We start from the raw sequence: 27267 nt of genomic DNA, 5'->3' as shown, positions 1-27267 counted from the left end.
CCAATAATTCTTCGATTTGCTTTTTGAGCTGATGTAATTCCACTGGAGCCATTCTGTACGGCGCAATAGAAATTGGGGCAACTCCTGGAAGAGTTTCTATGGCAAAATCCACTTTCCTATGCGGTGGCAATCCTGGTAAGTCATCAGGAAATACTTCAGGGAAGTCTCTCACTACTGGGATTTCTTCTAACGTGGGATTAACCTTTTCGGTATCTACCACATGGGCTAGATATGCTTCACAACCCTCTAACATCAATCGTCTTGCCTCCATAGCTGATATTACACAAACTGGTACTACCTGACGATCCCCCACCAATATTACTTTTGATTCGCCAGAACATTCGATCATTACTTCCTTTTTATAACAGTCAACTATTGCTTTATGTTGCGCTAACCAATCCATCCCCAGAATCACATCAAACTCCTTCAAATCCAGCACTATAAGGTCTACAGGTAAATTTACATCTCCGATTCTCACTAAACTCCCTTTTCTAACACTGTTCACTATCACACCCCCTCCCACGGGCAAATAAACCATCAAATTACATCCCAACGGACTATTCTCTCCCGGTATTTTAGATGCAAATTCGGATGAAATATATGAATGTGTAGAGCCAGGATCAATCAAAACATAAGCCGCAATGTCATATAACAATATCGTACCTGATATCACGCCATTCGATGCTGGGGCTTCCTCTCTAGTAATGTTATATATCCTTGCCTGGGTCTGTCCCTAAGTACCTTGTGCTCCAGGCCCCCTCATACTGCTACTAATAGTGTGGCTACTATCTCTGTTACCCGCGCCTCTACCTCTGCCTCTACCTCTCCCAGTTCCCCTGTCACTACTCCCAACACAGCTTTGGCTCTGAGTCCCGCTAGTAACACTTTCAACCCCGCCTATAGTCTGACTGGAACAATTCCTGGCAATGTGTCCTCTACCTCCACAGCGATAACAAATCTTCGATATATCCTCCCGTCGCCAACATGGCCCTTGATGTTGTCTTCCACAGGCAGAACAGCTCGGAGGAAAAATTGGTCCTCGACCATGACTCGGTCCAAATCCCCTTCCTGATCCAGTAGAAGGCGTAGCAAATGAGCTGCGTTCGAATGAACCTCTGTTATAGCCCGTGGATCCCCTGAACCTCTGTCCACTACTTCCTCGAAAAATGGGACCACCACGTGTAAAACTCCCACTTCCCGCTGAGAATGAGCGACCGGTTCCCCTTTTGGTCAACCTACTCGATTCCCCTATTGCATATGTTGATTTCCTCTTCTCTTCCCCCTTCTTCTTGTCCTCCATTACTGCTTCTTCCATCCGAACCGCCGATTCAACAAGAGTTTTAAAATTTGTAATTCTGACTGCGAGACCTCTTCTGATCTCCGGTCGTAGCCCTTGCTCAAAACGATAACAACGATCCTCCTGCGTTGCAATTGCTTCTGGTGCATATTTGGCTAGTGCGGCAAAACGGAGTTCATATTCTGCCACTGTCTGATCATCCCCTTGCACTAAATTCAGAAACCAGCACCCTCTCGACCTACTTCCACCCCACCTGCACTTGCAGGTGCCACTGAGCCCTCTACGGACTCCGCTGACTCTTCTCTATTAGCTACTGGGTCAGCACGTGTACCTTGAGAAGCCATCCTACATTAAAGAATTCAATCATTAAAGACATCTCACAATCATTACCCTAGAAACGTAGACCTGCTCTGATACCACCCAATGTAGCACCCCCTACTCGCTACATCTAATTATCACTATTTCATCCCTTCTCTAATCAGAACTCATTCTATAAGTAATTCTCTTTCAACCAGTAAAATAAATTCTAATTTATCAATATAATATTATATATCACAAAAGGTATTAGATATCACCAAAAGTAATATTTACCCTCACTACATGTTCTCGTGTACATAACCTCAAGAAAAATCATACCACAACTTTAAACATAAATCCCGATAAAAGACCAGAATATTTACAACCCAACAATCAAAAACTTTGGCTTCAGAAGTCACGGCTGACCCACCTAATAAAGACAACGGCACCGCTCAAAGTCAATGTGGCTAGTCAGTGTGACCTATCTCCTGAAAAGTACGTGGCAAGGAATGAGCTGCCTACTCAATAAGCATAGCTGATCAGTTTATATATACATACAGGCAACAATTTCACGTACTTGCAGTCACATCGACTAACAGTCATTATCAATAGCAACAACAAATATAAGCAGTAATACCTATTCACAAATATAAATCAATCTATGACACAATATTCAACATTATCGTTTATTAGTTAAGGGCCCCACTTACTCTAATTGGTATACATCAGTCAATGATTTCGCCGGCCATCATCATATCATATACAGCACAGGATACCCGTTGTGTGATATCCCCACACTCTTTTACTTCAGCTGTGTAGCAATATAGCACAGGACATCACAACAAACATGGTACCCCCACACCACCCCAGTGTGTAGCTAACAAGCACAGGATATTCCCTGCTGCCCCGGAATACCCCGGTACCCTGCGCGCCATGGTACCTAGCTTAATTCACATATTTTTCATATCTCAATATCAATCACATTTTCATAAACCATTGACTGTGTTTCCAACTAGGTAAGCATCATCTTTTATTTCCATTCACAATCGTCATTCTATTCTTTATAATAATCACTTTCTCAATAACAACTCTCAATTTGATTTCATCAACAACCAATTATATCATTATCACATAATCATATCCCACATATCTCTACATTACCCTTACATATCACATAGTAACAATTTCACCAATATTATGATAATCTAGCAAATAATCCACAACTAATTATATAAACAGTCAATATACGAAAGCCACGCATAATAATATAAAGCCAAATCCACGTTCGCATCCAAGAAATCAACATATATAATATATACAATACTACACATATAGATATATATTATATATAAATCCAATTAGCTATACTTACCGTAAATCCCCAAAATACTTCGATTCACGAGGGACTGTTCAACTCTCTATCTTGTCGTCACGTCCTATAATAAATTATAACACGTATAATCAATATATTTAATTTACCAAATAATTCATAAGAATTCACTTAATTAAACCCCTTATGTATTTATAACTATCATTTTTAATAACATTCGTAAATTATATTACCACTGAAGCCTCCTTTCCCTAATTAATAACATAATATTTCTAAAATATAACATCCGAAGTATTTCTATGAATTTTCTGTCAATTTACCGTTGCTATGCAATTTAATTAAGCAACAATACATAGAATTACATATTTGGTTAATCATTCCGATGGAATTGTATAAATTAACTATAAGGATAATTAAATCTAACAAATCTAATATTTTAATTACCCAACTATATCATTTTTATAGCAATTATGATATTTAATTTGACACTAATATAAATAGCCAAAATCATAAAACACTCCGATTAAATAGTTCACCGCTCAATATAATCAACATTTAATAAAAGGACTAATTAAATAATATAATTATATAAATTAATATAAATTAAAGTAATAAAATCCGTACCTCTCTCCTCGGCAATATGTGTGTGCGACAGTGTGTGTGGAATATGACGGTGTGTGTGTGAGTTTGTGTAAGGGTGTGTATGTTTTAAAATGAGGAAAAGTGGAAAGAGAGGCCCCACCGCCTCAATCAAAATCTCCCTCATTTTGTATATATATATATTAATTATTTATGTACATAAAACATTATTATTATTTTATATTTAATTAAACTTTTCTTAAAATACCAATTACATCCTTTTCATTTTCTTAATTACTATAATTTGCCCCAAATATTATAACGAACTCCAATTTAATCCGTTCAAGTGTTATTATATTCCAAATTCAATCTATAATTTTATTTACTAATTATATCTAAATTTCTAATAATTACCAATTAGTCTCCCAATTACATAAAAAATTCTACGGACGTCACACCATCACTGGATGCTCATTTTGTCAAAATTATTGAAATATTGCCCCAACTTCATCGTTATAGTCCCACCAGCAGATTAATAAATCAAGTGGAATTTTCATTATGATGGAAGAAAGAAGAATTTATTGTAGTAAAATGGGATTTTTTTCAATCAAGAAGGATCAAAAGAAGGCTACACATTTATGACCTATCAAGCAAATTACCAAGTGGCCCATCGCCAGAAAACAACAAACACGTGTTGTTAACTTATTGGAGGATAAGATTGTACTTTTGTTGTAGTCATCATAAATATACTTGTATGGTATAAAGGGATAGTTACACAGCCCAACCTATTACTCTTTATATTTATTTTCATCTAACAAATATATCGACAAAATATTTGAATGAAGATCTATAGACATCTCGAATTGACTTATTGCAGATTTATTGTTAGTCAAATAAAATATTTTTAATCAAATTACTTTTATAAGAGTAAAGATACATCTCCTCGCATGCATTAGCATGTAACGTAGTTTAGTTAGAAAATATTTATTTGGACTGCGATAAGTTTGTAATAAATTAATTGGGGTAAATATGAATTTTCGTTCTATATTTTTTGCAAAAGTTAGCAAATCTCAAGAATTTTACTAATATGTTGATTGATCTATTTATTGGACGAAAATAAATGTTAAGGCTACTAGATGTAATTTTAGATTAGATATAATTTTCGTCCTATATCTTCCGTATTTTAATCCTTTATCTTTTAGGATAGCAAATAAATCCTATAACTTTTTAATTTTTTGCAATTTTGGTCTCTCAATCATCGGAGTTTGCAAATATTGCTAGAAAAAAAACATATGCTCTACCAGTGCTTTTTTTTTTAATTTGGGGCTTTTGTTTCCACTGGTCAATTTATTGGACCATACGACAAAAATTAAAAACTTACAGGACCTATTTGCTACCTTAAAATTGTAAAAGATTAAAACATCAAAAAACAAAAAATACAGGACCTAAAATTTGCTTTTATGCTAGCATACATGGAGCAATAGGAACAAATCCCTTTTTTTTTTTCAAAACAATGGGCAATTATTTCAAATTTCAGCCACTGAATGACCAAAATTTTAAAAATTTAAAAGTATAGGACTTATTTGCTATTCTAAAAAAATGAATGACTGAAATACCAAAATAGAAAAAATATAGGATTAAAATTGCATTTTAAACCTTTAATTTTCCAGATCACAAAAGATTTTACGTGTAATTATACCAAACTTTATAGAAAAAGTGATGTAATTATTCCTAGTACAAATACCCTCTCACCCATTATAAAATGGGAGAAAGAAGATGATCTCTTGTGTTTAAGTATGTTTCAATCTCTTTTCAAGAAATACAATTACTGCTACGCCTCGCAATCTTTTACGACTTCGTCCTATCTCATAATATGTTACAACCTCATATGATCTTGCGATATAACATTGAATCATGCATTTTGGGCCACCCACCGCCATCACATGACACAGCCACCTAAAACGACGAGTTCTATATTTTCGATAAAGTTCATACTCGTGACATTCAAGTGAAAAATGTTAATATGCCGAATATCATGAATACAATTAAATAACATGAGAAGTGATGTAATACAATTAAGCAACTCTTTGCATTATAATTACAACTTGATTCGTATGTTAATGATTTGTGTATTTAATCTTGGTAATGTACGTTTTTAGGCAGCAATAGCATAGTACTATAATTGTTTAAAAGCGTGACTCTATGTGATCATTAAACGCATAAATAAAAATCTGGGCTTATTAGATAATTCATACGTTGAGAAATAATAATGACGTAGTTATAAATTTATTAAGTTAATAATAATTAGAAGAGTAAAATTATGACGAGTTACTTTGATCTTGATATAATTATGAACACCTCTCATCGTTTGAAAAATTATTTATTCATTTGATAAAAATATAAATTATCAAATTTGTCTTTACTATATAGATTCTTAATTATAAAACGAACAATTGAGATGAATAAAAAATGATAAAATAAACATATTTATTTAATCTAAATTATAAAATAATATTTTAATTAATTTTTTAAAAAATAAAAAATATTTATAATTATATCGAACATCGGACTACTCATTCTGATTTAGCTGATTAGAATGAAAAATCATAGTCCCAAGTTCCGGACTGACAGGGGCAAAAATGTCATTTGGACACACTTAATCTGCTGGTTTAATACGTGGAGGCAATACTCCATCTCTGCAATCTCCATTGTCACTCGCCCCCCCCCCCCCCCACCCCACCCCACCAACCAAGGCTCCGTCTCTTGGAATTCTGTTGATAACCCATGAAGCTTTTGCACCCTAATACAACTGGGTCTCATTCGCTTTCGCGGGGTTCAGTCTTCCCATTGCGGTTCCTCTCGCTTCGCGGAACCCGGAAAAGACATCGGCCTGAACTGTTTTTGGGATGGAATTCGGGTTCCGTTACAGTTAAATTGGATTGCAGGTGCGTTGCTACTGGTATTGACAGTAGTAGTAGTCGTAAAAATGGCGGTGGTGATAGGTGGGGAGAATGTGAGGAGTGCGTGGAAGTGATAGTAGTAGGGAGCAGGAAGGACGGTGTCTTGGACTTCTGCTCTGCCTCGCCTTTCCTTTCCCCTGTTTTGAGATTTTGGTATATGTGCTGCTCTGATCCTCCTTTTTGTTTGTAATATTAAATTCTTGTGTCTTGATGTTGGGTTTACACTGTGAGTGCGTATACGTGGGTTTCGGGATTATGTGCTTCTGCTTCCGGAAAATGGGTGGTGAAACTATGCATAAATGTGATCGGGGAAGTTGTGTTATAATTAAATTGTGATGTGATTTTAGGTCATGGTAAGTCAATTCTTTTGTTCTGTTAGAGTTATCGGGGAGGCATGTGATTAAAGGTTGTGGTGCAGAAAGGTTTATGACTGAGAACTTGGGAAGTTTAATTGAAGATGACGAGAATCACAAAACTGATGTTATGCTTAAATTTAGTACTGGTTTGGTGTTTCTATGTGAAGTTGGGAGGAATGTTTTATAGAATGCTATGGGGCATCCTATGCTTAAAGGACTTGGCCATACCAGTAAACGCGCACAACTGAGTTGCATCAGTTAAGAATAATGTGGTGTCAAAGGTGAAAGTGAATGCTTTAACTTACGAAATTAGGTTCAAATCTGTGAAAAATTATATACTGTGTTTTCAATATGCTTGGGGACATTATAAACTATTCGTGAAGTTGATTTGTTATTTCTTGTTCTAGCTGGAAAACTACAGATATGAAATAGAGGCAGGAGAATCAATGAAAAGAGATAGTGCTGGACGGATATGAAGCTGGGACAGGAATAGTAGTACTATAGTAGACAGGGATCCAATCCACTGTGGAAAAAAGCAGAAGCAATTTAGTATTGGTGGGTCTATGCAATAAGTTTACCTACATCTCAGAGAATGGACAAATTGAGATCAGTCTAAGTTGACTACATCGGCACTATAAGGGTTTCATTAAGTTGCACAGTTTGTCTATAGATCTACAATTACTTCTGTTTTGTTTAACACAAAAGGCATACCTAACATCTTCACAGTATTTTAAGTGCCTCAAAATGAATAACAATAGAAATATTTTGCTCCCCCCGCCTCAACACCCCCCCCCCCCACACACACACACCAAAAGAAAAAAAAAAGAAAAATTGTTATAGCTAGTGATTGAGTGATGTGTATCCAGATCTTCATCAAACTAAGAGATAATAATATGATTAGCCCTTTAGGCATGTTGTCCCGTTGACGTAGGTCATATGACTGAACCACGTAAATGTTGGTCTTCTATTTCTCTCTTCACTTATCTAAAACTTTGACATAGTATTTGGTCGAATAGTCGAAGGGAAATCTCTTCTTTGGTAACCTTCACACCTTAGAAGGAAGTTAAGAAAGTCTATCTGTATATATGTGTTTGGGGGGAGGGAAGATAGGATTTCACTATGGAATGTGGTTGCGTGTATACACTTCCTTTTACTTTACTATTAAGTTTGTTATTATCAAGACAATTGCAGCGAGAGAGCATATGCTGTAGCTATAGCACTGTAGTTCTGTACATGGCACTGGTGATGCTTGATGTGCTTGTAACATTTTGTGTCTTGCAGGGACCAGTATTCTCTTTATTTATTGATGTACTATTGCGGCTTATCGATTTGGGTTTCTGAGGATGGGATTGTTTTTTTGGCATGCCGGTTTTGATATGTTGTCTAAATAACATGCTATTCTTGACATGTTTGCTTAGGCTTAGCTGGTTCTGGACTTGTAATTTAGACAATCGTTATTTCTGCAAGGTTTATTGCATTATTTTTCCTTTTGTCTTGAACAAATTTGTTGTATTACATTTTGGTGTTCTAAATTGCATTTGTAATTTGGAAGGCAGTAAGCTTTTGATGAAATCTTTGACTTCATTTTTCAGTATTAAATATATGGTTTCTCTACATAACCCCAATTTTGATTAATGGCAGGGACATTCTTGGTTGCTGCTCAGAACAGCTGAAACTGCAACAAAGGTTTACTAGCCAAGGTCAAACATATTAATTCATTTGTTCATTTTTGGGATTATTATAATGAGGTTAAAGTAGTTCAAAAGGAAGTTGAATTTATGTACAAAAAAGCCAAAGTAGTTACAAGGTGCTTTCTGGGTTAAAAGTGCTTTTTATAGCAGAAGACATTCAAACACCTTAAAAGTGTTTTTTTTTAAATCCGTAAGTTGAAAAATCTTCCAAAGCTTTCACAAACACTCCCATAGAAATGACACAAATTGACTCTTATTCTGCTATTACTTTTATTTTACTAGTAGAATAGCTGGCAACTTCTGCTGAGGCACAGCCATTGTACTTGTTTGTGATCTAGTCTGCTTTTCCTTCTTTCGCACTCTATTTATGGTTTTGCAGATAGCACAAGAACAATGGAAGATTTCTCAGCATGGCAGTCATCTTGTAGAGCTGTTATACTTGTTTGTACATTGCCTACCTCTTGCTCTTATATTTCTGTGTTTTAAGTTTTACTTTGCCAAGTTTATCCCTTTGCTTTTTGTGCTATTGGATAAGGCTTTATTGAATTGTGCAGTATTTTTATGCTTCAAATAGAAACCATTGCAAAATATGCCTGCATTTAAGCGGAACCTTCATTTACAAAATATTAGATATCATCTTTTAATTATACCTGAACCTTTGAAATTCTTAGTGTTAATTTCCCAATGACATTCTTGGCCATGTTTGGAGTCACTTCTGGACTCTGAAGTCATGTTTTCTGTTTAGCTTGGGATATAATGATGAGGAAACTGGTCCCATTTCACGTACCACAACAAAACATTGATCCCAGCTGCCTTCCGGAGAAGGTTCTTCCATCCCCGAGCGAGATGAGTGCTGGGAAAGACATAGTACCTAGGCCAGATTTTCCATGATATAAATTCTAGTCCGTGACCAACTGGGAAGACTTCAAAGAAGCAGCATAAATTTATGAATGATTGCCAGAATATGATCCTGAAATTTTTGTATGTGTCTTTATTAATTTAGACATAAACTAAATAATTGTTTTGAACTTTTCCTTTATGCTTTCTTGTTATCATTTTTCAACTGCAAGGAGCCTGGTTTAAGGCAGAACCAGTATTCATAGTTCTCATCTTGCCAGATGGCATGCATTTCTTCTTCGTACTTCTCCATTTTCAAGAAAGTCAGGAGAAAGCTCTGAATATTCTTTATTTGTATTCGTTCTTCTTTCTTCTTGTTTGTCAAAATATATATCTCCACTGAGCTTGTTTAGTTCTTCCTTTATTTTTGTTAGGTTGCTAGTGCTGCTTATGGCTCGGATCATATTACAGCACTTGAGGTTCTTAGCAATGTCAAGTCTGCAAACGGGTTTGTTGTGGGAATAATATTGAAGCCATTTCGCTTTGAAGGACAAAGGCGCCAAGATGAGGCACATCTTTCTCCTTTTCTGTTTCTAATATAATTTTTGTTGACACATTAATATATCCGTGAATTCTGATATCTCCAAATAGACACAGTTAAACCATGTTGATCTAGACAGGACCATATCACGACACAATGATGAAGGTAACATTCACTAATGTTATGGTACTTATCCCATCTTTAGGTAAAGGATTTGGTAAGCAAACTTGAAAAGCAGGCGAATTTCTGTATAGGTGAGTAACTTTTTACCTTGAGCTGATTATGATGTACCCAGAGCTGGTTCACTTGAAGTCCGTCTGTACATGTTTTGGTCCCATAACTTCAGCCACTAACTAGTATCTATAAACAACTACTGAATGTTGAGCTGCCCAGTGAGGTTCTGAGTAGCACAACTGAATTATTTTCTTCTTCTTGTTGTTTTTCCTGTTTTCTTTTCCTTAAATTTCAAAGATATGTGAACATTTTTCGATATGTTTAGCAACCAAGCAGCATCAGGCAGATAATGGTTAATGTAGGGTGCATGAGGATCTGTTGCATATTTATGGATATACTTAAACCCCTCTTTTTTGATGCTGAGTATTGAGTAGCCTAGTTGTCCTCAGCAGTCCATTGGTTTGCAATAAAAGTGGAAGTTTATACTGCATTTGTTTTTGTTTTGCCTTTCAGTTGCATATGATACAATGCTTCTGAAGCTCTTCCTTACAAACCCAGCTCAGAGCCTCTTGTGACTTTATATTTCTTCGCAGCTGATCTCCAAATAAAAGAAAAATTAAAAAGAAGAAACAAGATAAATAATGAAGGTGACTGCAAGAATAAATTCAAAGACAATATGCCAGGATTGGATACTGCGTTAATTGGAACTGTCCTCAGTAAAGGACTTGGTTTCACTTGTCCATGGTGGCTATGAAGATATTTGTTAAATGCATTCATCTATTTGGCTGAAAATTTTATTTCAACATGGTCTGTTTCTGCTGGCAAATTCGGAAAAATATATTGATTTTTATTGTAAACGAAAAATAGAATATAAAATATTAAGCACTGGAATCCATATGTATGACCGAAAAGTAAACCAAGTTATTTGTGGATAGAGGTAATTGTAAAGTCCCAGAGATACATTATGTAATATATGAAAGCTGCCATTGTTGATACACTACAAGAGCATGATGTTTTTATAATGGCTTAGGCTTCTAACAACCACCTTGATGTATCATGGCTGCAGTTCTTGATACTGATGCACTTCTAGAAAATGATCTGGTGACTCTAGATGAGGCTCTGAGAACTACTAATAATGCCGTTTTGATGGCCATGAATGCCATCTCCATTCTCTTATCTGTAAGCAAACTCTTGTTTTGGTTTCAAGTTTTTAGTTGCCATTGGCTAATCGTTATCTTTTTATTATTATTATTGCTTAATTTGTAGATAAAAACAATTCTTATTGTCATTAACAGGAGAAACACATAAAGCTTCTGAACACAAAAGATAATTCAACCAGAGAACTTCAACTCCCTGAGTGTAGGGAAGTAAGCTCAACTACAAGTCTTATTTCGCTTTCGTTCTGTCTAAATGAATAGATGTGTTACTTGTAGTTTACCCACACTCCCAGATAGTTTCCATGTTGATTGTATTTCCTTCTGGCTGATATTGGACCTCCTCAATTCTTTGGAATAACTTAGCAATGTGGATCCAGTTTTTTTTGTGTCAATCTTTTTCTCATTTCTTTTCCATCATGTTTCAGTTGGTTTTCTAAATTCTAAGCTTACCGCTTACAGATTTTTGAGGGTTATAATGAAGCGAGTATTGGATTTGGGGCCGGTTACAATGTCAAAACTTCACTCTTGCGAGCAATAAATGACTGCCCTTTCCTGGGTGTGGACATAAAGGTGCAACTGACCTTTATTACCTTTTATCTGCACTATTTCAGAACATTTTGCCTAATTTCTCCAGACTTATTGTTTGTTATCCATTTGATTTCTCTTCTTAACTCAGGCTTCATTCTTTTTGCTATTTATACACAGGACTTTGATGGTGCGATTTTATGTATCATTGCGAGTTCAGGTGTTGCGGACTGCAGTGACGCCAATAACATTTTAAATACTGTTCGTGCAATTACGAAATGCAAGGGTGAAATTATTGTATCTGTAGTTCATGAGCCTAATCAGGAGCCTAACACTATACTTGCAACAATAATTGTTTTCGGGTAAGGTTCCTTGTCAACCAATTTAACTAAACAGACGATGCATCCACATTAAACTGGTTATCTTCAGTTTTCTTGAAGTTTCGTTTTTACTGTCTCCTTATAGTTCTCCATTACACTATAATATTTAAAAGATGAAAATTCTGGTGGACAACTTGAATGTGGCATGATACAATATAAGAGGATGTATGCTTAAAATTCTAGTGGACAACTTGATGCACTTCCTGCTGAGTTGGTCACCAAAATCTCCAAGGAGAAATGCATATATCTGGTCCTTGTGCATATATCTTTTCTGCACATTGGAAATCGTACTGTAATGGAGTAAAATTCATGATTGATCTCTTTGCTGAGATGCTCTCTGACAACCGTTTCAAGTTGCCACCCTGCATAATTCCAAAATGCTTGATGAAGTGATGGATATACTTGTCGGATTTTTTGTTATTTTAGAAGTGCTGAAACTTAGCCTTCGTTTTGGAAAAGTTTTGGGTTGGGTTCCGAAATTTCGAAGTCCATGTTCTTGTTTATGGAGATATACTAGTTGACTAATGAGAATATGAAACTCTGTGGTTTTCTTTGCAACATGTTTACATTTTGTGTGTCTGGTGCGCTGCATCAATTGAATTTCATTAGTGTTAAGCAAAGGAAACATCTAACAACTGCTTGTTTCTTGCGCACCTTTATTTAGCTCCTACTTTAATTATGTTGTATATGTGTTAACAGATTCACCAGACAGCAGATGGCTCCCAGAAATGGCATTTTCTCTAGCCTGGGTCAACATTTCCCTTTCATTTTCAATCTCTTTGATAAGAAACATCGGCGAAGTAACAACTCCGATAAAGCCTTTCTATCTGAGAGTCTGCATGTTTCTGATGCCATAAATCCCCCTGTCAATGGAGATATGCTTAAGACTAATCCCTTAGCTGGTACAATTGAAGACACTGGTGTTTTCATGGACAAATTGCAACCACTGTTGGATGATAGTGATGAAGAAATCTATTCTATCAGGTCCTTCCATACATGTTATAATTTCACCATAATTGTTCCCGATAATGTATCCTAACATTGACAAACTCTTCTTACATACGGATGATTGTAGTTCTGAAGAAGGAGGGGTAGAATTATTGGAGTCCAACTCTACATCATCTTATGAGTTGAATTCTGAAGGTAGAACTCTCTTATGTTTTTTTTACTTCTTCCTTCAAAATCACTCATCTGATGGTGACAATGGTACCACTACCTCTTGTTTTTCTTTAATTAATGATGATAAAATATCCGCTTTAAAACCACTCAGTATTCAATTTGCCATATAGTGAATCCAGTTGGAATGGATTATACAGGAACCCCTGTTTTCAAAAGGGAGATGCTTGCTAGAGGAAATCTGGGGCCAGGTTGGTCCAGTGAATTACCCAAATATGGAAGTAATTTTTCAGAGGCAACTGGAATGGTTGATAGTGTCAGCATCTACAAACTTCCTGTGGGGGTAAAACATTTAGAGAAGTTGGAAGATGAGTCTCTCAACTCAAAAACTATGCATGGAGCTGCATGGGGAGTTGGGGACAATAAAAAGAAACAGCATTATGCTAGACCAACTATGTCTTGGGCTGGATCGGCAGATGCTGATTTCAACAATAATGTGTCTTCATCCAACAACGGAAATCCCACCAGTAATTCTAAGAAGCATGGAGTTCTTTCCCTTCGTGCTGCATCCATGTTGGTAAATTCCATTTTCTGCATATGCTTATTGTGTGTACTTTAAACTTAAAGAACCGGACCATTTCTAACTGATTAATTTCTCTCCATGCATCAAACCATTCCTCGAATTTTAACCTTTTCTAGAGATGTGTGCACAGACGTTTAGCTTTGAGGCGCTGACAGTTTTCTTAGATGACCTTCCATAAACCTTATGCCTGGAAATGACTATCAGTGCTTTTATCCATACCCTAACGTGGAAGTTTTCATTGTTTTTCCCTCTTTGCAAAATGCAGTCTTGTGCTTAATACACTTCTAAAATGCTGCTTCATCTCAAAAGTTGAAAATTATTCTTGATTAAGAGCCCAACAAGAATATAAATGTCAAAAGGATTGGAGCAAAGCCAATACTTGGCAATATTCATTTGCTAGGGTTATCCAAGGGATTTAAGACACGAGGCATAATTGATATCCAGTGGTCCATGATATCTGTTTTGTTCAAAATATTTGTGTATTTACAAGTGTAACGGCTTGTTTCTAGATTTATTAACATATATTTTGTGCTGTAATATATCAATCCTCAACTATAGCTCTCACATTTCCTTGCTACCTTGTACTTGGATCCTTTATCAACTTCTTTACCTGTTATTGATATTGGTATCTTTTTCTTAAGAACTTACAATGTAAATTTTTACTGTGTTATCCTTATCAGATTGCTGAACAGATTTTGTTTTTTGAAATATCCTAGTTTAACATTCATGTTTATAGGGAATAAAGTTGGGCAGAACTCATATGTAGTATGAACTGAACAGTGTCCACTATGAATGGGGAGCATTTTAAGATTTGGATGTACTCGATGTCTTGTCTGCTTTGGAAATAGATCAATATATTTCTTCATCTGGAGAGTTTTGTTAAGGCATATATGCAAAGAAAGGACAAAAACATACACTTGCTAGAGCTGAAGGATATGAGAAGTTTGCAGCTTAAGACCTGTGATCTCCTATCAGCCCTGAAAAGCTTTGGAGTACTTCTTTTCCAATAAAATGTCAAGACTGCATCACTTTTCTCTTCTCTACAGGCATGCGATGTTGAGATATCAGTGTTGAACTGTAGTGGACATTTCTCCATCCAATATATGTATTTGTTTCTTTTATAATTTTTTTTTGTTTTTGGTTGTTGTCTGTTAACTGTTTCTCCAATAAGGTTGTTCTAAATAGTGACTATTATATAAAGGAATCAGAGAGAGATTCGCAGAAGAAGTGGAGTCGTGTGGTGGAAATGAAATATCGTGGAGGAATATACAGGGGGCGTGCTCAAGGTGGACTTCCTGAAGGAAAGGTACTTCATTTTTATGTAATAAACTTTAATGATTCAAATTTAGATGCATCCTATAAAAAGGATGGTATAAACCATGAGTCTGCCAGGGTCGCCTATTGCTTGGGGACAAAAGCATCTACGACGGGATGTGGCGCTATGGTAAGAGATCTGGTATGGGAACATTCTACTTCAACAATGGGGATGTTTTTCAGGGATCATGGAGGGATGATGTCATGCACGGCAAGGTATCTTTCTTGTTCCTCGGAACTTCTGCCTTTCTATGTGAGTTGCTGCATGCGTATTAATTTCTACTATTTGCTCTTACACCAATTCGTTTCATCAACTTTTTAGAAAAAAACACAATTAATAATATGTAGCTGTGTGAATGATGAATCATTTGATCCTTATGGCACATTCCAATCAAGTATTAGTTTCTTGAGTACTGTTTTTAGTTCTAGTTCTCTTTCTGTAGAAATTAAGTTGATTTGGACAAGTGCCCAGAATGGTGTCTTAATGACTATGTTGTTTGTATTTCTCTTTTACATAGGGTTGGATTTACTTTCGTACTGGGGATAGATGGTTTGCGAACTTTTGGAAGGGGAAGGCAAATGGAGAAGGCCGTTTCTACTCAAAGCTTGGTGATGTTTCCTTTGGACACTTTAAAGAGGGATGGCGACACGGCCACTTTCTTCGTATCAATGTTGATGGGACAAGGTTCGGTTTTTTAGCAAAGCTCTGCCTCGTTATCTATTTCTTTTCACCTGAATTTTTTCCATCTGATTGGTGATACATATGATGATGGTAGATCTCATCAGATATGCTCATTTGTCCTTTTCTTAAGACATAACATTTCGAACATACTTGTGAATACTGAAGTTAATGAAGTTCCATTTAAATCTTAAATTTATGAAACACTCACATGCACACCCTTATACAAGGAATTTACATGCTGATTTAGTTAAGTCCGGCATCCGACATGTGGTATTTGGCTGCAGACTGTAATGCTCATTTAGACCCAAGCAACCCATGATAGTTATCAAAGATTTGAAGGCCTTATTCATGAGATCATGAAGTTTTTGTTCTTCTTTTGAAGTTTTAGAAAGAATTAGGTAAAAATTGATGAATGCAATAGAAAATTTAGTAAAAATGTTAGGGTTAATTATATTTACCATCTGAACTATGAACATTTTTACGCTTTGGCATCTAAATTTTTTTTCATGTCAACTTACGATCTCAAGTTTATACACATGCAGTGCACATGTGATATTTAAGGGTTATGTGATGTGATATTTTTTACATATGCATAATATGTGACGTTTTTCCAACAGAAAAATTAATAAAAAAAACAATCATATATGGTAAAGTGCAAATTTCACAAAGTTGAGATGGTAAATTGACAAAAAAATACAAGATTTGATGGCAAAATGTAAAAATGGACATAGTTCTAATGACAAAATGCATTTAACCGAAGTCTTATAGTAACACTCCAAAGTTTTCCCAGCAGTATTTTGTTTCATAATTGTTAGGAACTAAAGCATGTATTAGAGCCAGCTGTGTGTAAATCAAACTATTCTAATGTTTTATTTAAAAAACAATTCTATCTTGAGTTTATGACTTTCAAAGTTTTATTTCAAGGATGAGTTAGATTTTCCCCCTTCTAGACCTCTAAGGAATACGTTATATTTTTGCCCGAAGAAAGTTTCTGTATTTCTATTTCTTTGGTTGGTCAATTTATGTGATCTTAATGCTCCATAGGTCTCAAGAGTTATGGGATGAAGGTGTGCTTGTCAGTGAAAAGCAATTGGACCCGGATGCTGAGGTTGGTCGAACATAGTTTTGCACTTACTACTGTAAATATGAGTCAGACACCCGCCTTTTCACAAGGTACCATGTGTTTCTTGTCTAAATTTCTAAAGAAAATTCTAATCTTCTGCCCGATTTTCTTATGCAAGTAGGAGTAAGAACAAGTTTCTATAGCCAAACCGTCTCCATATTCATATAAAGTATTATGTAAATATGTGTAACAGTTGGAACAGTGCTACTGTGGAGAACGCAATTAGCACTTTTCTCATCATTTGTTTCCGTCTGTGGTCCATTGGCAATTTCATAGACTCGAGAGTTATGTACATGTCCAGGAAATTTGCCATTGGTTTTGTTCTGGTAGCATAGAGCAGAAAGACCTTCAAAAGAGTGAATAAGATGAAAATATCCTACTTGGGGCATATATTTCATATTATTTACTCGTTTGGTTCATGAGATATTATTAGGCCTAATAGGATTGGGTGGAATGGAAAATTGAATGATAGTTAATCACATCTTCTATTATATATTGTTTGGTTTGAGGTATTATGTGTGATATCCCATATAATAATATAACATGAATTTTTGATTGAAGGAATTATGAAATAGATTAAATAATAAAAAGACTATTAATGATATCATTTTTCAAGTTATTTTTACATTTTAGCTTGTGAATGATTACAAAAAAAGAAAGAAAAAACTTTAAATTATTTATTGAAATAAATTTTTTAAAATAAAATTAGTTTGTCGAATATTCATTTCCTATATTCATAAAAAGCAAAAGTTCAAAATAACATTCAATTGGTACCTAATCAAAACTCAAATAGTTTTTGAAAGTCTCAAAAAATAAAGACCAAATGTAGTATTAATATCATGTTTTAATAATGTTAACCAAACGTATAATTATACATGATAAATAATCTTATCATGTCTAATTATAAATGATGTTTTAAATGTTTGGAGAAGAAAAGAAATTGTATAATTCATTTTTATTATGCATATGTTCCCAACAGTAAGTATATACATGTAAGAGAACATCCTCCTTTCCCTCTCATAAGATTTGGTGTAATTACATATAAACTCTTGTAGTTTGAAAAATTATATTTAACGCCCTTAAAATTTACTTCTGTCTAACAAATAAATTTTATATATTAGAATTCATCGAATTTGCTTATATAACAAAAAATAAAAAATAAAAACTCTTGGTCAATTCATTACTTATTTATTACAGGTCAAATAAATAATCAAATTACCCTCGTATATCTTCATGTGTTAATACATCTAAGGAGATATTTTTCCACTGTTGTAAGAGTAATTTAATTAGAAAAAAATTATTTAATTTCCTATAAATCATTCAAGAGTAAATATCAATTTTTATTTAATTTTCTTGTCAATATTAACAAATTTAATCAATCTTAACTACCGTATGAATTTATTTATTTGATAAAAATAAACTTCAAATGTACTTAAATGTAATTTCTCAAACCGCATGAAATCTACGTATACTTACACTAAACCTTTCAAGGGAGGAAAGTGTAATTATACCCAACTTAGGGAAGATAGAACTCCCTTTTGCATACAGATAATATTCGGAATCCAAATGATAATAATATGACAAATTCGAGCTTAAAATGGGTAACAATTGGCACGATTTGTCGTCGGTTTCCGTCTCTTTAAATTCTGGCTTTAGCATCTACAGACAATGAAGTAGCTATAAAGTTGAGGACCATCTAAAGCTCATACAAACGTATATATATGACGTTCTCATTACTGTTCTCATGTACAAATCCTAAATAATCATTACTTTCACAAGACATACTTCTACAAGAGAAGAATGGCGATCTTTAAGAGAAAAAAATCAATGTGCATCAACAAAAGTCTTGATTCCCAGATATTATTGCAACAACAAAGATGATAATATCTCTGCCATAGTCTTGTCGGGCATCTCACTTTCATTCTCGACTTCTACTCCAGACTCCAGCACCGCAGCGTCCAATATTAGCTTCCTTTTCGCAATCTCATAAATGTTCTCATCAACTGTATCCTTTGTCACAAGCCTTTAAAAATAAGAAATTATTAAATGTTCAACAATTTCTTTGAATAACATAAGTCGAAATATACAGAAGCATGAAACAATCGGACAAGGAGATAACATCACCATGGACAAGAAATATTCATGAAGCAAGATTACAAGTGTTGGTCACAAGATATGCACTGATGTGAAAAACACTGGAATTCCAATTGACGTGATGCTACATGTGGAAGAATGGTTATAGTGGATTTGAAAATAGGAACTCAAGGATTTGAAATCCCTTGAAACATGAAATTATCCAAACAAGTTCAAACCACGGTTAGATGAAAATAATATGTCTTCCAACAAAGGTAGGGGTGCCAAAAATTGAGCTCTACTCATATTTAAGGCTTCAGCTTGTTCATTGATCTAATTTTGACAAATATATTAATAAAATATTAATTAATTTTTAACAATTAATAAACTTTATTAATTAAAGATGGCCTATAATATTGTATTGAGTACCAAAAAAACAGGAAGGAAAGAATAAAACCATGATAAAATTGATAATCACAAATTATAATAATGGCAGCCAGTCTCACAAATGCGCCGTCGGAATCTTCGTTATCACATGGTTGAAAGAAGACCCAGACTCCAGTACCAGCAGCACATTTGTGGGACTGACAGTATTAAAATTTATAGTTATCACTAATTTTGTAATACATTTTTTATTCTTTTTTTATTTGTAAACAATGCAATATTACAGGTCATATTTAATTAATAACGATACTTATTAACTATTAAAAAACTAATAACATTTATTTGTTAAAAATAATTAATATATTACTAACTAATTATTATAAAATTATAATTTGAAATTAATAATTAATTAATATTAAACATGAACTATACCTTAAGTGAAAAAAATGGAGTCATTAGCCCAGGTAATGATTGCAGACTAACGATTCAGCCCAAATTTTAATAAAAAATAATAATTAATAAAAAAAGGCAAAACATAAATTAGAAAAAACAAAAGAATGTGGCTTGAGTAGTTAGCTAATGACTCACTGTACTTTTTCAAGTCTATGCCTTTTTGGGGTAGACATACAAAATTTTTTTATATATAAATATAAATAAGCCAGCATAAGTTCATAACCCTATATGTTTCCTCTCGGAGGCAGATGTCAAACAAATCCATCACATGTATCTTTCTCCTGCCCCATAAGAGCTGTTGCATGGGTCTGATGCATGGTGTTTAATAAAGAGTTTGGACGGTGACATCCAGTAACTTCTGGGCAGTGATTTTATAGTTGCTTACTGAAATGGATATCTCAAACACTGCCTATATTGATTGTGATCCAGCGTACCCCAAAAATACTATTGTCAGAGTGATAACATCAACAGGCACCCCTACCTGACATTTTAAACTTCTAGATGTTATGGTAATTCATTGTGAAATCACACCCATGGTTTGAAACGGGATATGAGTCCGAATCTCACCATCCCATCTAAAAAAACGCGTTTCGTGGGTCAGGCTTCACAAAAAGAACACCAACTACATGTGTGATGGGGTGTGTAAGAGACATTAAATATTAAATGGCTCTCCTCTCCAACAACTTATTTTTTGGCATTTAACTTAAAATATTTTCCTACTCAAACATAACAGAGACATGGATCAATTTTTCAGTCATTTTCCTCAGTTCCATCCAGTTTGGCAGTGACCTTGTAATCTACTATTTGACTCGATAAATTCTTCCTTATTATAATACAAAAGATACTCAAATTATTTGGATCACAACAGAACAAAGAAAAGACATGAGGAAATGATCTTTACCTGTATACAGTGACAGGCTTCGTTTGCCCAATGCGATGACAGCGATCTTCAGCCTGTCGATCAATCTGAGGATTAAAATCCATGTCATGAATTATAACAGTATCAGCTCCAGTCAAGTTAAGACCCTGTCCTCCAGCCCTTGTTGACAACAAACATGCAAATATTGAAGTGTCCTTGTTGAAGGAATCCACAATTGTCTGCCTCTCTGTCACCTGTGTACTGACAACAATATGGCATAAAAATGAAAGTCCGTGAACTATCAGAAGTTCTGAAGAATACTAATATTATCTATTTTACAGCTTGCTCCAATAATGGCAACTAATAAAATACACAGCCTCAAAGAAATTTGGTGCTTACTTTGTCAACCGAATATATAAGTTGTTACACCACAATAATATACTTATCCGATATTCTTAGACTCAAACTCCAACCATCTGGTGTAACCTACCCGACCAGGCACTGCTCAATCAGGACTTTCTCCTCAACCAAGTCGTAATCTAGTCAATGACTCGCAGACAATCAAAATCCATTGGTACACATCCCAACATGTCACTTCAATCCTCCTTTTGATCACCCTTTCTTTTGCAAGTTGCTGAAGACACAAAAATTCATTTATATTGATTGGTGGATTTACTGGCGTTGATCTTAGTATTTTTTGTGATCCACTGTAGAAGTCTTTAATAAGTTACATTTTTCAGAATTGTTTTAGATCTTTGATTTACACCAAGTTAATTATAGACATGATTATCTAAATGATCAATATCAGCAGCTCCTCTCACTGACTAGTATCAAGGTGATTCAAATCACATTGAGAAATTTTTGTAAGTTTGTTTCTTCTCATCTTTTGTTGCTTGGAATTATTTATCATCTTAGCTCTTCAGGGATGATTAATCTTAATTTTGGTTTAGAAACTTCCTTTCTTGGCATATTTATTACATTTAACCAATAACACCAGAAATGATTACTTTTAACTTTGCTTTGCAGAAATGAATCTGAAATTGAAGATGTAAATAGCCTACCTCCAAAATTAGACACGAAAATCCAGCAGCACCTCTGCTTATTATACTGTTTTGACGAAAAGTTATTTTAACTTGAGAATAATACGGTTTAAAAACCATCTTTTAGCCTATATACAGAAAAGATCCATGCCATATGTACAATTGTGCAGAGTGGTAGTTAGGGTTCTGGATCGATTTCCATTTATTCCAGAACTAAAATTGCTCTTCTTGTATGGGCTTCAGTAACTTCTGTGATAACAAGTCATTTGTTCCAAAGGTTTAAAATTGGTCCAGTAAATACATTCTATTGACTTGTAACCAAACAATAGTATATGAACATCATAATATCAGGAGAACAAAATAGTCTCCTGAATACTAAGTTAATATTTATATAAATAAAAAATAAATGGTAAATAAATATACAAAACTAAAGCAGAAAACTAAACCCCGAAGTTATTCCTAGACATGAGCTGTCAAATTCTTCTTCATTCTCATTAGTGATATTCATCAGAAAAAGCATTAACATGCCATATTATATAATCAGTGGCACGAAAACTGCATAGAAAATCCAACAGAAAGGCAAACTTACCTTCCATCAAGGCGCCTGTAAGTCACACCAATCACATCCAAAGTCCACTCCAATATGTCAAGCATTGACGTCCATTGGCTAAAAATAAGAACACGACTACCAGAACGGTTTAGCACAGGGAGAAGTTCAGCCAATGCCTATGCCACATGAAAAGCCAGTTACAATCATCATTGCAAGCAAGAAAACATGAACATCCCCTACTTAATGATTGGGCTTGTCAAAATAATAAAGAAAAAACAAAGAACACGAAAACAAACCCGACATTTCGCCGAAACCATAACATGTTTGTCAGAGAGAATTCCTGTATCAGCATCACCATAGTAAAGCAGAAGCTGCAACAGGCAGTTCAATTGACTATCAGTACCCATATGTCACAAGGGGCATCTCAAGCTTATGACTCTGAATAAAAGTATGCCAGCAACAGAGAACAGAAAAATGTGCAACTGAGTCGTCTTGTTTACAAGGTAGGCCAATTCTTATTAAATATATGATTTGACGCTATTTCACACCCAAATCTTATTAAATATATCATTTGATACTATTTAACATCAAAAACAAGAGAATAGAGCAACATCTCAGCTAAACTTGGAGATGAAAGTCTTCAATCCTTTGTGCAATAACATGTACGAAATTCGTAGAAGTTCCACGTAGAAGCCTAGTTCTCAGAAAAACTTCAGTACGATAAGAAAGAAATTTTATATAACAGTACCCCAATATCCCCATGATCAGTACCAAGGATCAGCAAGGATAATAAAATTATAGCTGCATGAGTAATCCGGACAAGGTAATTGTTCCAATTATATCTAATGCATATTTAATAGTTTGAAAATTACCCGATGAATAGAGAAGTCATTATAGCTCTTGAGCTCCTCAATCACACGTTCCAAAGTACATTCAAAGCCGAATACACCTTTTGGGTGCAGCATTTTAGCAAAACGAACAACATCATCATCTGTGTAGATACGTCTAACCAATAAGGGGTGATTTGCAATCTGAAAGTATGAGAAACATAAATACTTATAAGAAACCGATACTATTATGCATTATGTCTAGCAAATTAAGAAAAAAGATTTCACCACCTTACGAAACTCAAGAAAATAATTAGAAATTTGACGTCGAGGCAAGATGCTAGCAACATTATGAGGACAAGTTTCAGAAGACTTCACAATACGAGCTTGAGATGTAGCACGATAATTTTCAATTGCTTCTTTATAAGCATCTTCTTGTTGTTTCGCCATGTATACATACTCAACCTACAGCAATACCACTGTTTCATTCAGCTTTGGCAGATGAACAGAAAACCAATAGATGAACTTTAATTTAGGAGCCGATGTCAAATATTTATGAAAATAATTGAAGGCAATTTAGCAGAAAATACAAATTCAATACCTTCTGCATCTTTGGAACTAGCTGCTGCATCACATCCGATTTTAAACGTCTTAAGATGAAAGGTCCTAAAATAGACTTCATTCTACAAATTAAATCTCTATCTTCTGCATTTAACAACTTTTTTAAGTCAACGTCTCCAGTTTCAAAAAGATCAGGCATCATAAACTCCAACATTGACCACAGCTCCTGCAAGATGAAGAAAATCACACCAAAGTGAACAATACGATCTTGGTGAAGATCCGCAGCTAGTGGAAAATGAACTTCCAGAAAAAGGAAAATCAATTTTCCACAATTCAAGAACATATTTAAAAAATCTTCTGCACTTATGTTGGTCAGCATATAAAGGGAAGTCGACATGAAAGCAACATAATTGGAGCTTTCATCCACTATTGAAATTAAGTAGGCAATAAACCAGTGGAGGAAATAGGGAGAGCATCAATCACAGAGATCCAATCCAAGGCATTAGCCAGAACACTGCGACTACGCTAAGACTTTGCACTGTGCTATAATAACAAATGGTGGTTATGAGCAAATAGCAACAGCATGCTTCAAAATAGTTTCATAATAACAATTTTTTCAGATTCTGTCAGTCGACTGCTGTGATCATCACTTTAAATAATCTGTGAACTGTTGTAAATTTCTTTTTCATGTCATACAAGTTCTAGAAAGGAGCATGTTAATCTGCTCATATGATACAAGCCAACAAAACGTATAGAAAAGTGCATGAACTTATCTTGTTCCATTCTGTCAATGATGTGATCCTAACTACGAAAAATGGGTTGCGATAAACATACATGCAAATCATTTTGTAAAGGTGTGCCTGTAAGCATCAGACGCTGTCTCGCATTTCTTGCAACTGACATCAGATTTTTCCACCTGTAACTATTCTTGTCCTTCAAAGCATGAGCTTCATCCATTAGCACACAACTCCATTTCCAATGTCTAAGAATTTTGCGGTCATCTTTCTGCTGCGCACTGAACAATGACTTTGAGAATTGAGAATGAAGAGAAACTCAACTAACAGAGAACGTCAGAAAAAAGAACACCAGGTAGAAAACACAAACCTGTGGCGTTCAAAAAGTGAATAGCACACAAGAATAACATCAAATGGCGGTGGCAGCCCAGCCTTTCCCAGAGAGCTCAACTCTTTTGAATAAGCTGACCGTGCAGAACCATGATATTGGAGAACAGTGAATGACGGAGACCATTTTTTAAGCTCCCTTTCCCAGTTCTCCAAAACAGAGGCAGGACATACAATTAAATGAGGACCAGGATCATCTTCCAAATGCTTCAACAGGGTCAGATATGTTATGGCCTGAGATACAAAATTTATTTAACATTAAAGTAGCTTGAGTGCTTGAAACTATTGAAGTAATTTTAGGCAAGATAGAACAACAAACAACTTACCTGGACTGTTTTTCCAAGACCCATCTCATCTGCTAATATAGCTGCATGCAAATAGTTTTTCCAAAATAAGTCAGTTAACACAAGAAACCCAAAAAGAGAAAAAGGGCAGTTTTCATTCTGTTCTGATACTAATTGATGCACTTCCTTGGATTAAGAGAAGCATCTACAGAGTCAAGCTAAGTAACAAGCATCAGAAGCATGTAAAATTGACAACCATGGTGGAAAAATAAATTAACATACAAGTCAGTTACTGAATCACCAGTACAAGTCTGAAAATCAATTCCAGTACAACCTTACCCAAACATAGTGAAAAACCCTAAAACCAGCTAATAGCTGCCACTCAAGAAAGTAACCATAGAAGAGCATCAAGCAGCAAAGGAGAAAGTACTTCGTTACCAGAGTTAATAAGTTACGTAAAGTAATTGAAATCAACACCTAAACCCTGCAAATGTTCAGTACAAATTATAAAAGGGAAGAAAAGGAGGAATACCTCCCTCAATTTTCTTTCTATACAAAAGCAGAAGAAAATTGACTCCAATGAGCTGGTATGGCTTCAGCATTGGTTTAAAGTCCAAATCCGCAGATCCACATGCTTCATTTACATCCTCCTACATTTAATTGGAGAGAGTTGAAACACTCAGTCTTCATTTCTTTAGTCTTTTTTGTTTGCCATACAGCAAACTTGTTCAAATAATAGGAAATTTTGGCAACCAGCTATAAGACATGAAATAGGAATGAAAAACAAGCACAAAACATGCACATCCTTCTTTCCAATCACAAATGCCCATGGCACTGCAAAATCAAAGACTTGGGAGCAATGAATACCTGAGTGACAATCCTTGCTGCGGAAGAACCCATCTCCACTTCCGAGTACCGGTCACAAGCTGCGGAGCTTGTACCGTACAATTCCCGCTTCAGCTCAGCCGAAATCTTCTCACACTTACGCAGAGCCTTTTTAACAACATCTTCCTCCTCCGCTTCCTCCTCCGACAACCACACCTCATGGTCGCTAAAATCACCCACCTTACCATCACCATTGTCATCCTCATCCTCATCGTCCTCGATCACGAAACGATTCCCCCGACTCACAGTCGCAACTCTATTACTTACCTCCAAGTCAGCATCCTCGTCCTCTAAATCCTCGAATTCGTTCCCCTTCGCATTCCCAGCTGCCGCATCTCCAAGTTCCTCGGAAGAAGAGCTCTCGATTATGTGAACGGACTTGGAGAAAGCAAAGGACTCAATAGGGGGAGGAGGGTCTTGAGAAGTGGGTTCGGATTTCAGGATGCGCGAGGGTTTAAAAGAATCAGAGTGGTTGGACCATTCATCCTCCGAGAGTTCGATAAATTCTCTCTCTCTCTTCATCTTGTTCTTGTTCCAACGGAGAAGAGAGAAACCAAAGTAGAATGAGCTCTCTCTCTCTCTCTCTCTCTCCCTCTCTCTCTGGAGGGAAGTGGGTGTTGATGATACTATATTGATACCGCCATTTCTACTGGCGCTCAGCACAACTCTCTGTTTCGCTCAAGTACGATTTTGGTACAATCAACTTTGGCTCCCTCACGATTTCAGTCTTTTGGTCACTTCTTTACCATGTAGACAGATTGAATTGCAACAATTAGAATAATAGGGTAAATTACATTCAAATTTTTTTAAATTTATTATAATTATAAATATCTTTTTATTATTTAAAAATTTAGAAATATTTTTAAAAATTAACAAGCGTCTAACAAATATTCGTCATCAGGGATATTTGTTAGACCGTCGTTAATTTTAGAGGATATTTGTGATTTTTCAAATAACGAATATGTATTTATAATTATAGCAAACCTCAAAATAGCCCATTATAATTTATTTTTAGAATAAGTGTTTATTAGTTTATTAATTGTCAAAATGAGCATCTTTAGATCAACTATGTGGATACCTTCTGAGGTTAGGTTTAATTATACAAATTCTCCTATTTTATAATGCAATATATTCGGGGGTATTTGTGTAAAAAAATTTCTATTAAATAATGATTGTACTTGTAATTACAAATACAATTAAAAAAATGTACGTATATTTGTGTAATTAAACTTAATCTCAAGCAATATTAACATAATTTATCCTATTTTTTTAATAGATATTTAATTTT

At 35.0% G+C, this 27267-nt stretch overlaps 2 protein-coding genes and 1 long non-coding RNA gene across 4 annotated transcripts; 1 reads left to right on the top strand and 2 right to left on the bottom strand.

The window, feature by feature from the left end:
- Nucleotides 1-1817: 1817 nt before the first annotated feature.
- On the bottom strand, nucleotides 1818-4327 carry LOC148789244 (uncharacterized). The gene is made up of 3 exons (XR_016063076.1): nucleotides 3549-4327; nucleotides 2967-3030; nucleotides 1818-2082 (listed from the first exon to the last, which is right to left on the bottom strand). It is a non-coding gene; the product is annotated as an uncharacterized LOC148789244 (long non-coding RNA).
- Nucleotides 4328-6229: 1902 nt separating this feature from the next.
- ARC3 (GTP binding protein) lies at nucleotides 6230-17332 on the top strand. Its single transcript, XM_088877679.1, has 16 exons — nucleotides 6230-6616; nucleotides 8461-8519; nucleotides 8890-8951; nucleotides 9782-9916; nucleotides 10094-10142; nucleotides 11129-11241; nucleotides 11358-11429; nucleotides 11679-11789; nucleotides 11925-12106; nucleotides 12824-13108; nucleotides 13200-13267; nucleotides 13441-13817; nucleotides 15025-15129; nucleotides 15216-15353; nucleotides 15656-15822; nucleotides 16864-17332. The coding sequence occupies exons 1-16, from the start codon at nucleotides 6288-6290 to the stop codon at nucleotides 16940-16942; spliced, it is 2331 nt and encodes a 776-aa protein (XP_088733805.1). The 5' UTR covers nucleotides 6230-6287; the 3' UTR covers nucleotides 16943-17332.
- Nucleotides 17333-18639: 1307 nt separating this feature from the next.
- ETL1 (SNF2 domain-containing protein / helicase domain-containing protein) lies at nucleotides 18640-26664 on the bottom strand. Of its 2 annotated transcripts, XM_011072208.3 has the most exons (12): nucleotides 25962-26660; nucleotides 25627-25744; nucleotides 25137-25177; nucleotides 24794-25044; nucleotides 24524-24704; nucleotides 23730-23915; nucleotides 23420-23593; nucleotides 23174-23332; nucleotides 22598-22672; nucleotides 22341-22477; nucleotides 20754-20972; nucleotides 18640-18965 (listed from the first exon to the last, which is right to left on the bottom strand). In XM_011072208.3, exons 1-12 carry the CDS (start codon nucleotides 26499-26501, stop codon nucleotides 18803-18805), a joined length of 2244 nt encoding a protein of 747 aa, XP_011070510.1. In that variant the 5' UTR covers nucleotides 26502-26660; the 3' UTR covers nucleotides 18640-18802. The 2 variants fall into 2 exon arrangements, with proteins under 2 accessions (XP_011070510.1, XP_011070511.1); XM_011072209.3 differs by lacking the exon at nucleotides 18640-18965 and having other exon boundaries at nucleotides 20827-20965; nucleotides 25962-26664.
- Nucleotides 26665-27267: the final 603 nt, after the last annotated feature.

This window comes from Sesamum indicum, linkage group LG2, assembly GCF_026168435.1.
Source record: "Sesamum indicum cultivar Baizhima isolate 11 linkage group LG2, ASM2616843v1, whole genome shotgun sequence".
NCBI classification, from domain to species: domain Eukaryota; kingdom Viridiplantae; phylum Streptophyta; class Magnoliopsida; order Lamiales; family Pedaliaceae; genus Sesamum; species Sesamum indicum.
The sequence above is the reverse complement of the archived record's forward strand: the minus strand, read 5'-3'. Positions and strand labels throughout refer to the sequence as shown.

Excerpts from the sequence above, each read along its gene's own strand:
- ARC3 (XM_088877679.1), top strand. The coding sequence starts at position 6,288 with ATGAAGCTTTTGCACCCTAATACAACTGGGTCTCATTCGCTTTCGCGG. Across the intron at positions 11,790-11,924 it reads TCCTGGGTGTGGACATAAAG|GACTTTGATGGTGCGATTTT; the intron begins GTGCAACTGACC and ends ATTTATACACAG. Across the intron at positions 15,354-15,655 it reads ATGATGTCATGCACGGCAAG|GGTTGGATTTACTTTCGTAC; the intron begins GTATCTTTCTTG and ends TCTTTTACATAG.
- ETL1 (XM_011072208.3), bottom strand. The coding sequence starts at position 26,501 with ATGAAGAGAGAGAGAGAATTTATCGAACTCTCGGAGGATGAATGGTCC. Across the intron at positions 23,333-23,419 it reads ATTTTCTTGAGTTTCGTAAG|ATTGCAAATCACCCCTTATT; the intron begins GTGGTGAAATCT and ends TCATACTTTCAG. Across the intron at positions 22,673-23,173 it reads ATGACTTCTCTATTCATCGG|CTTCTGCTTTACTATGGTGA; the intron begins GTAATTTTCAAA and ends TGCCTGTTGCAG.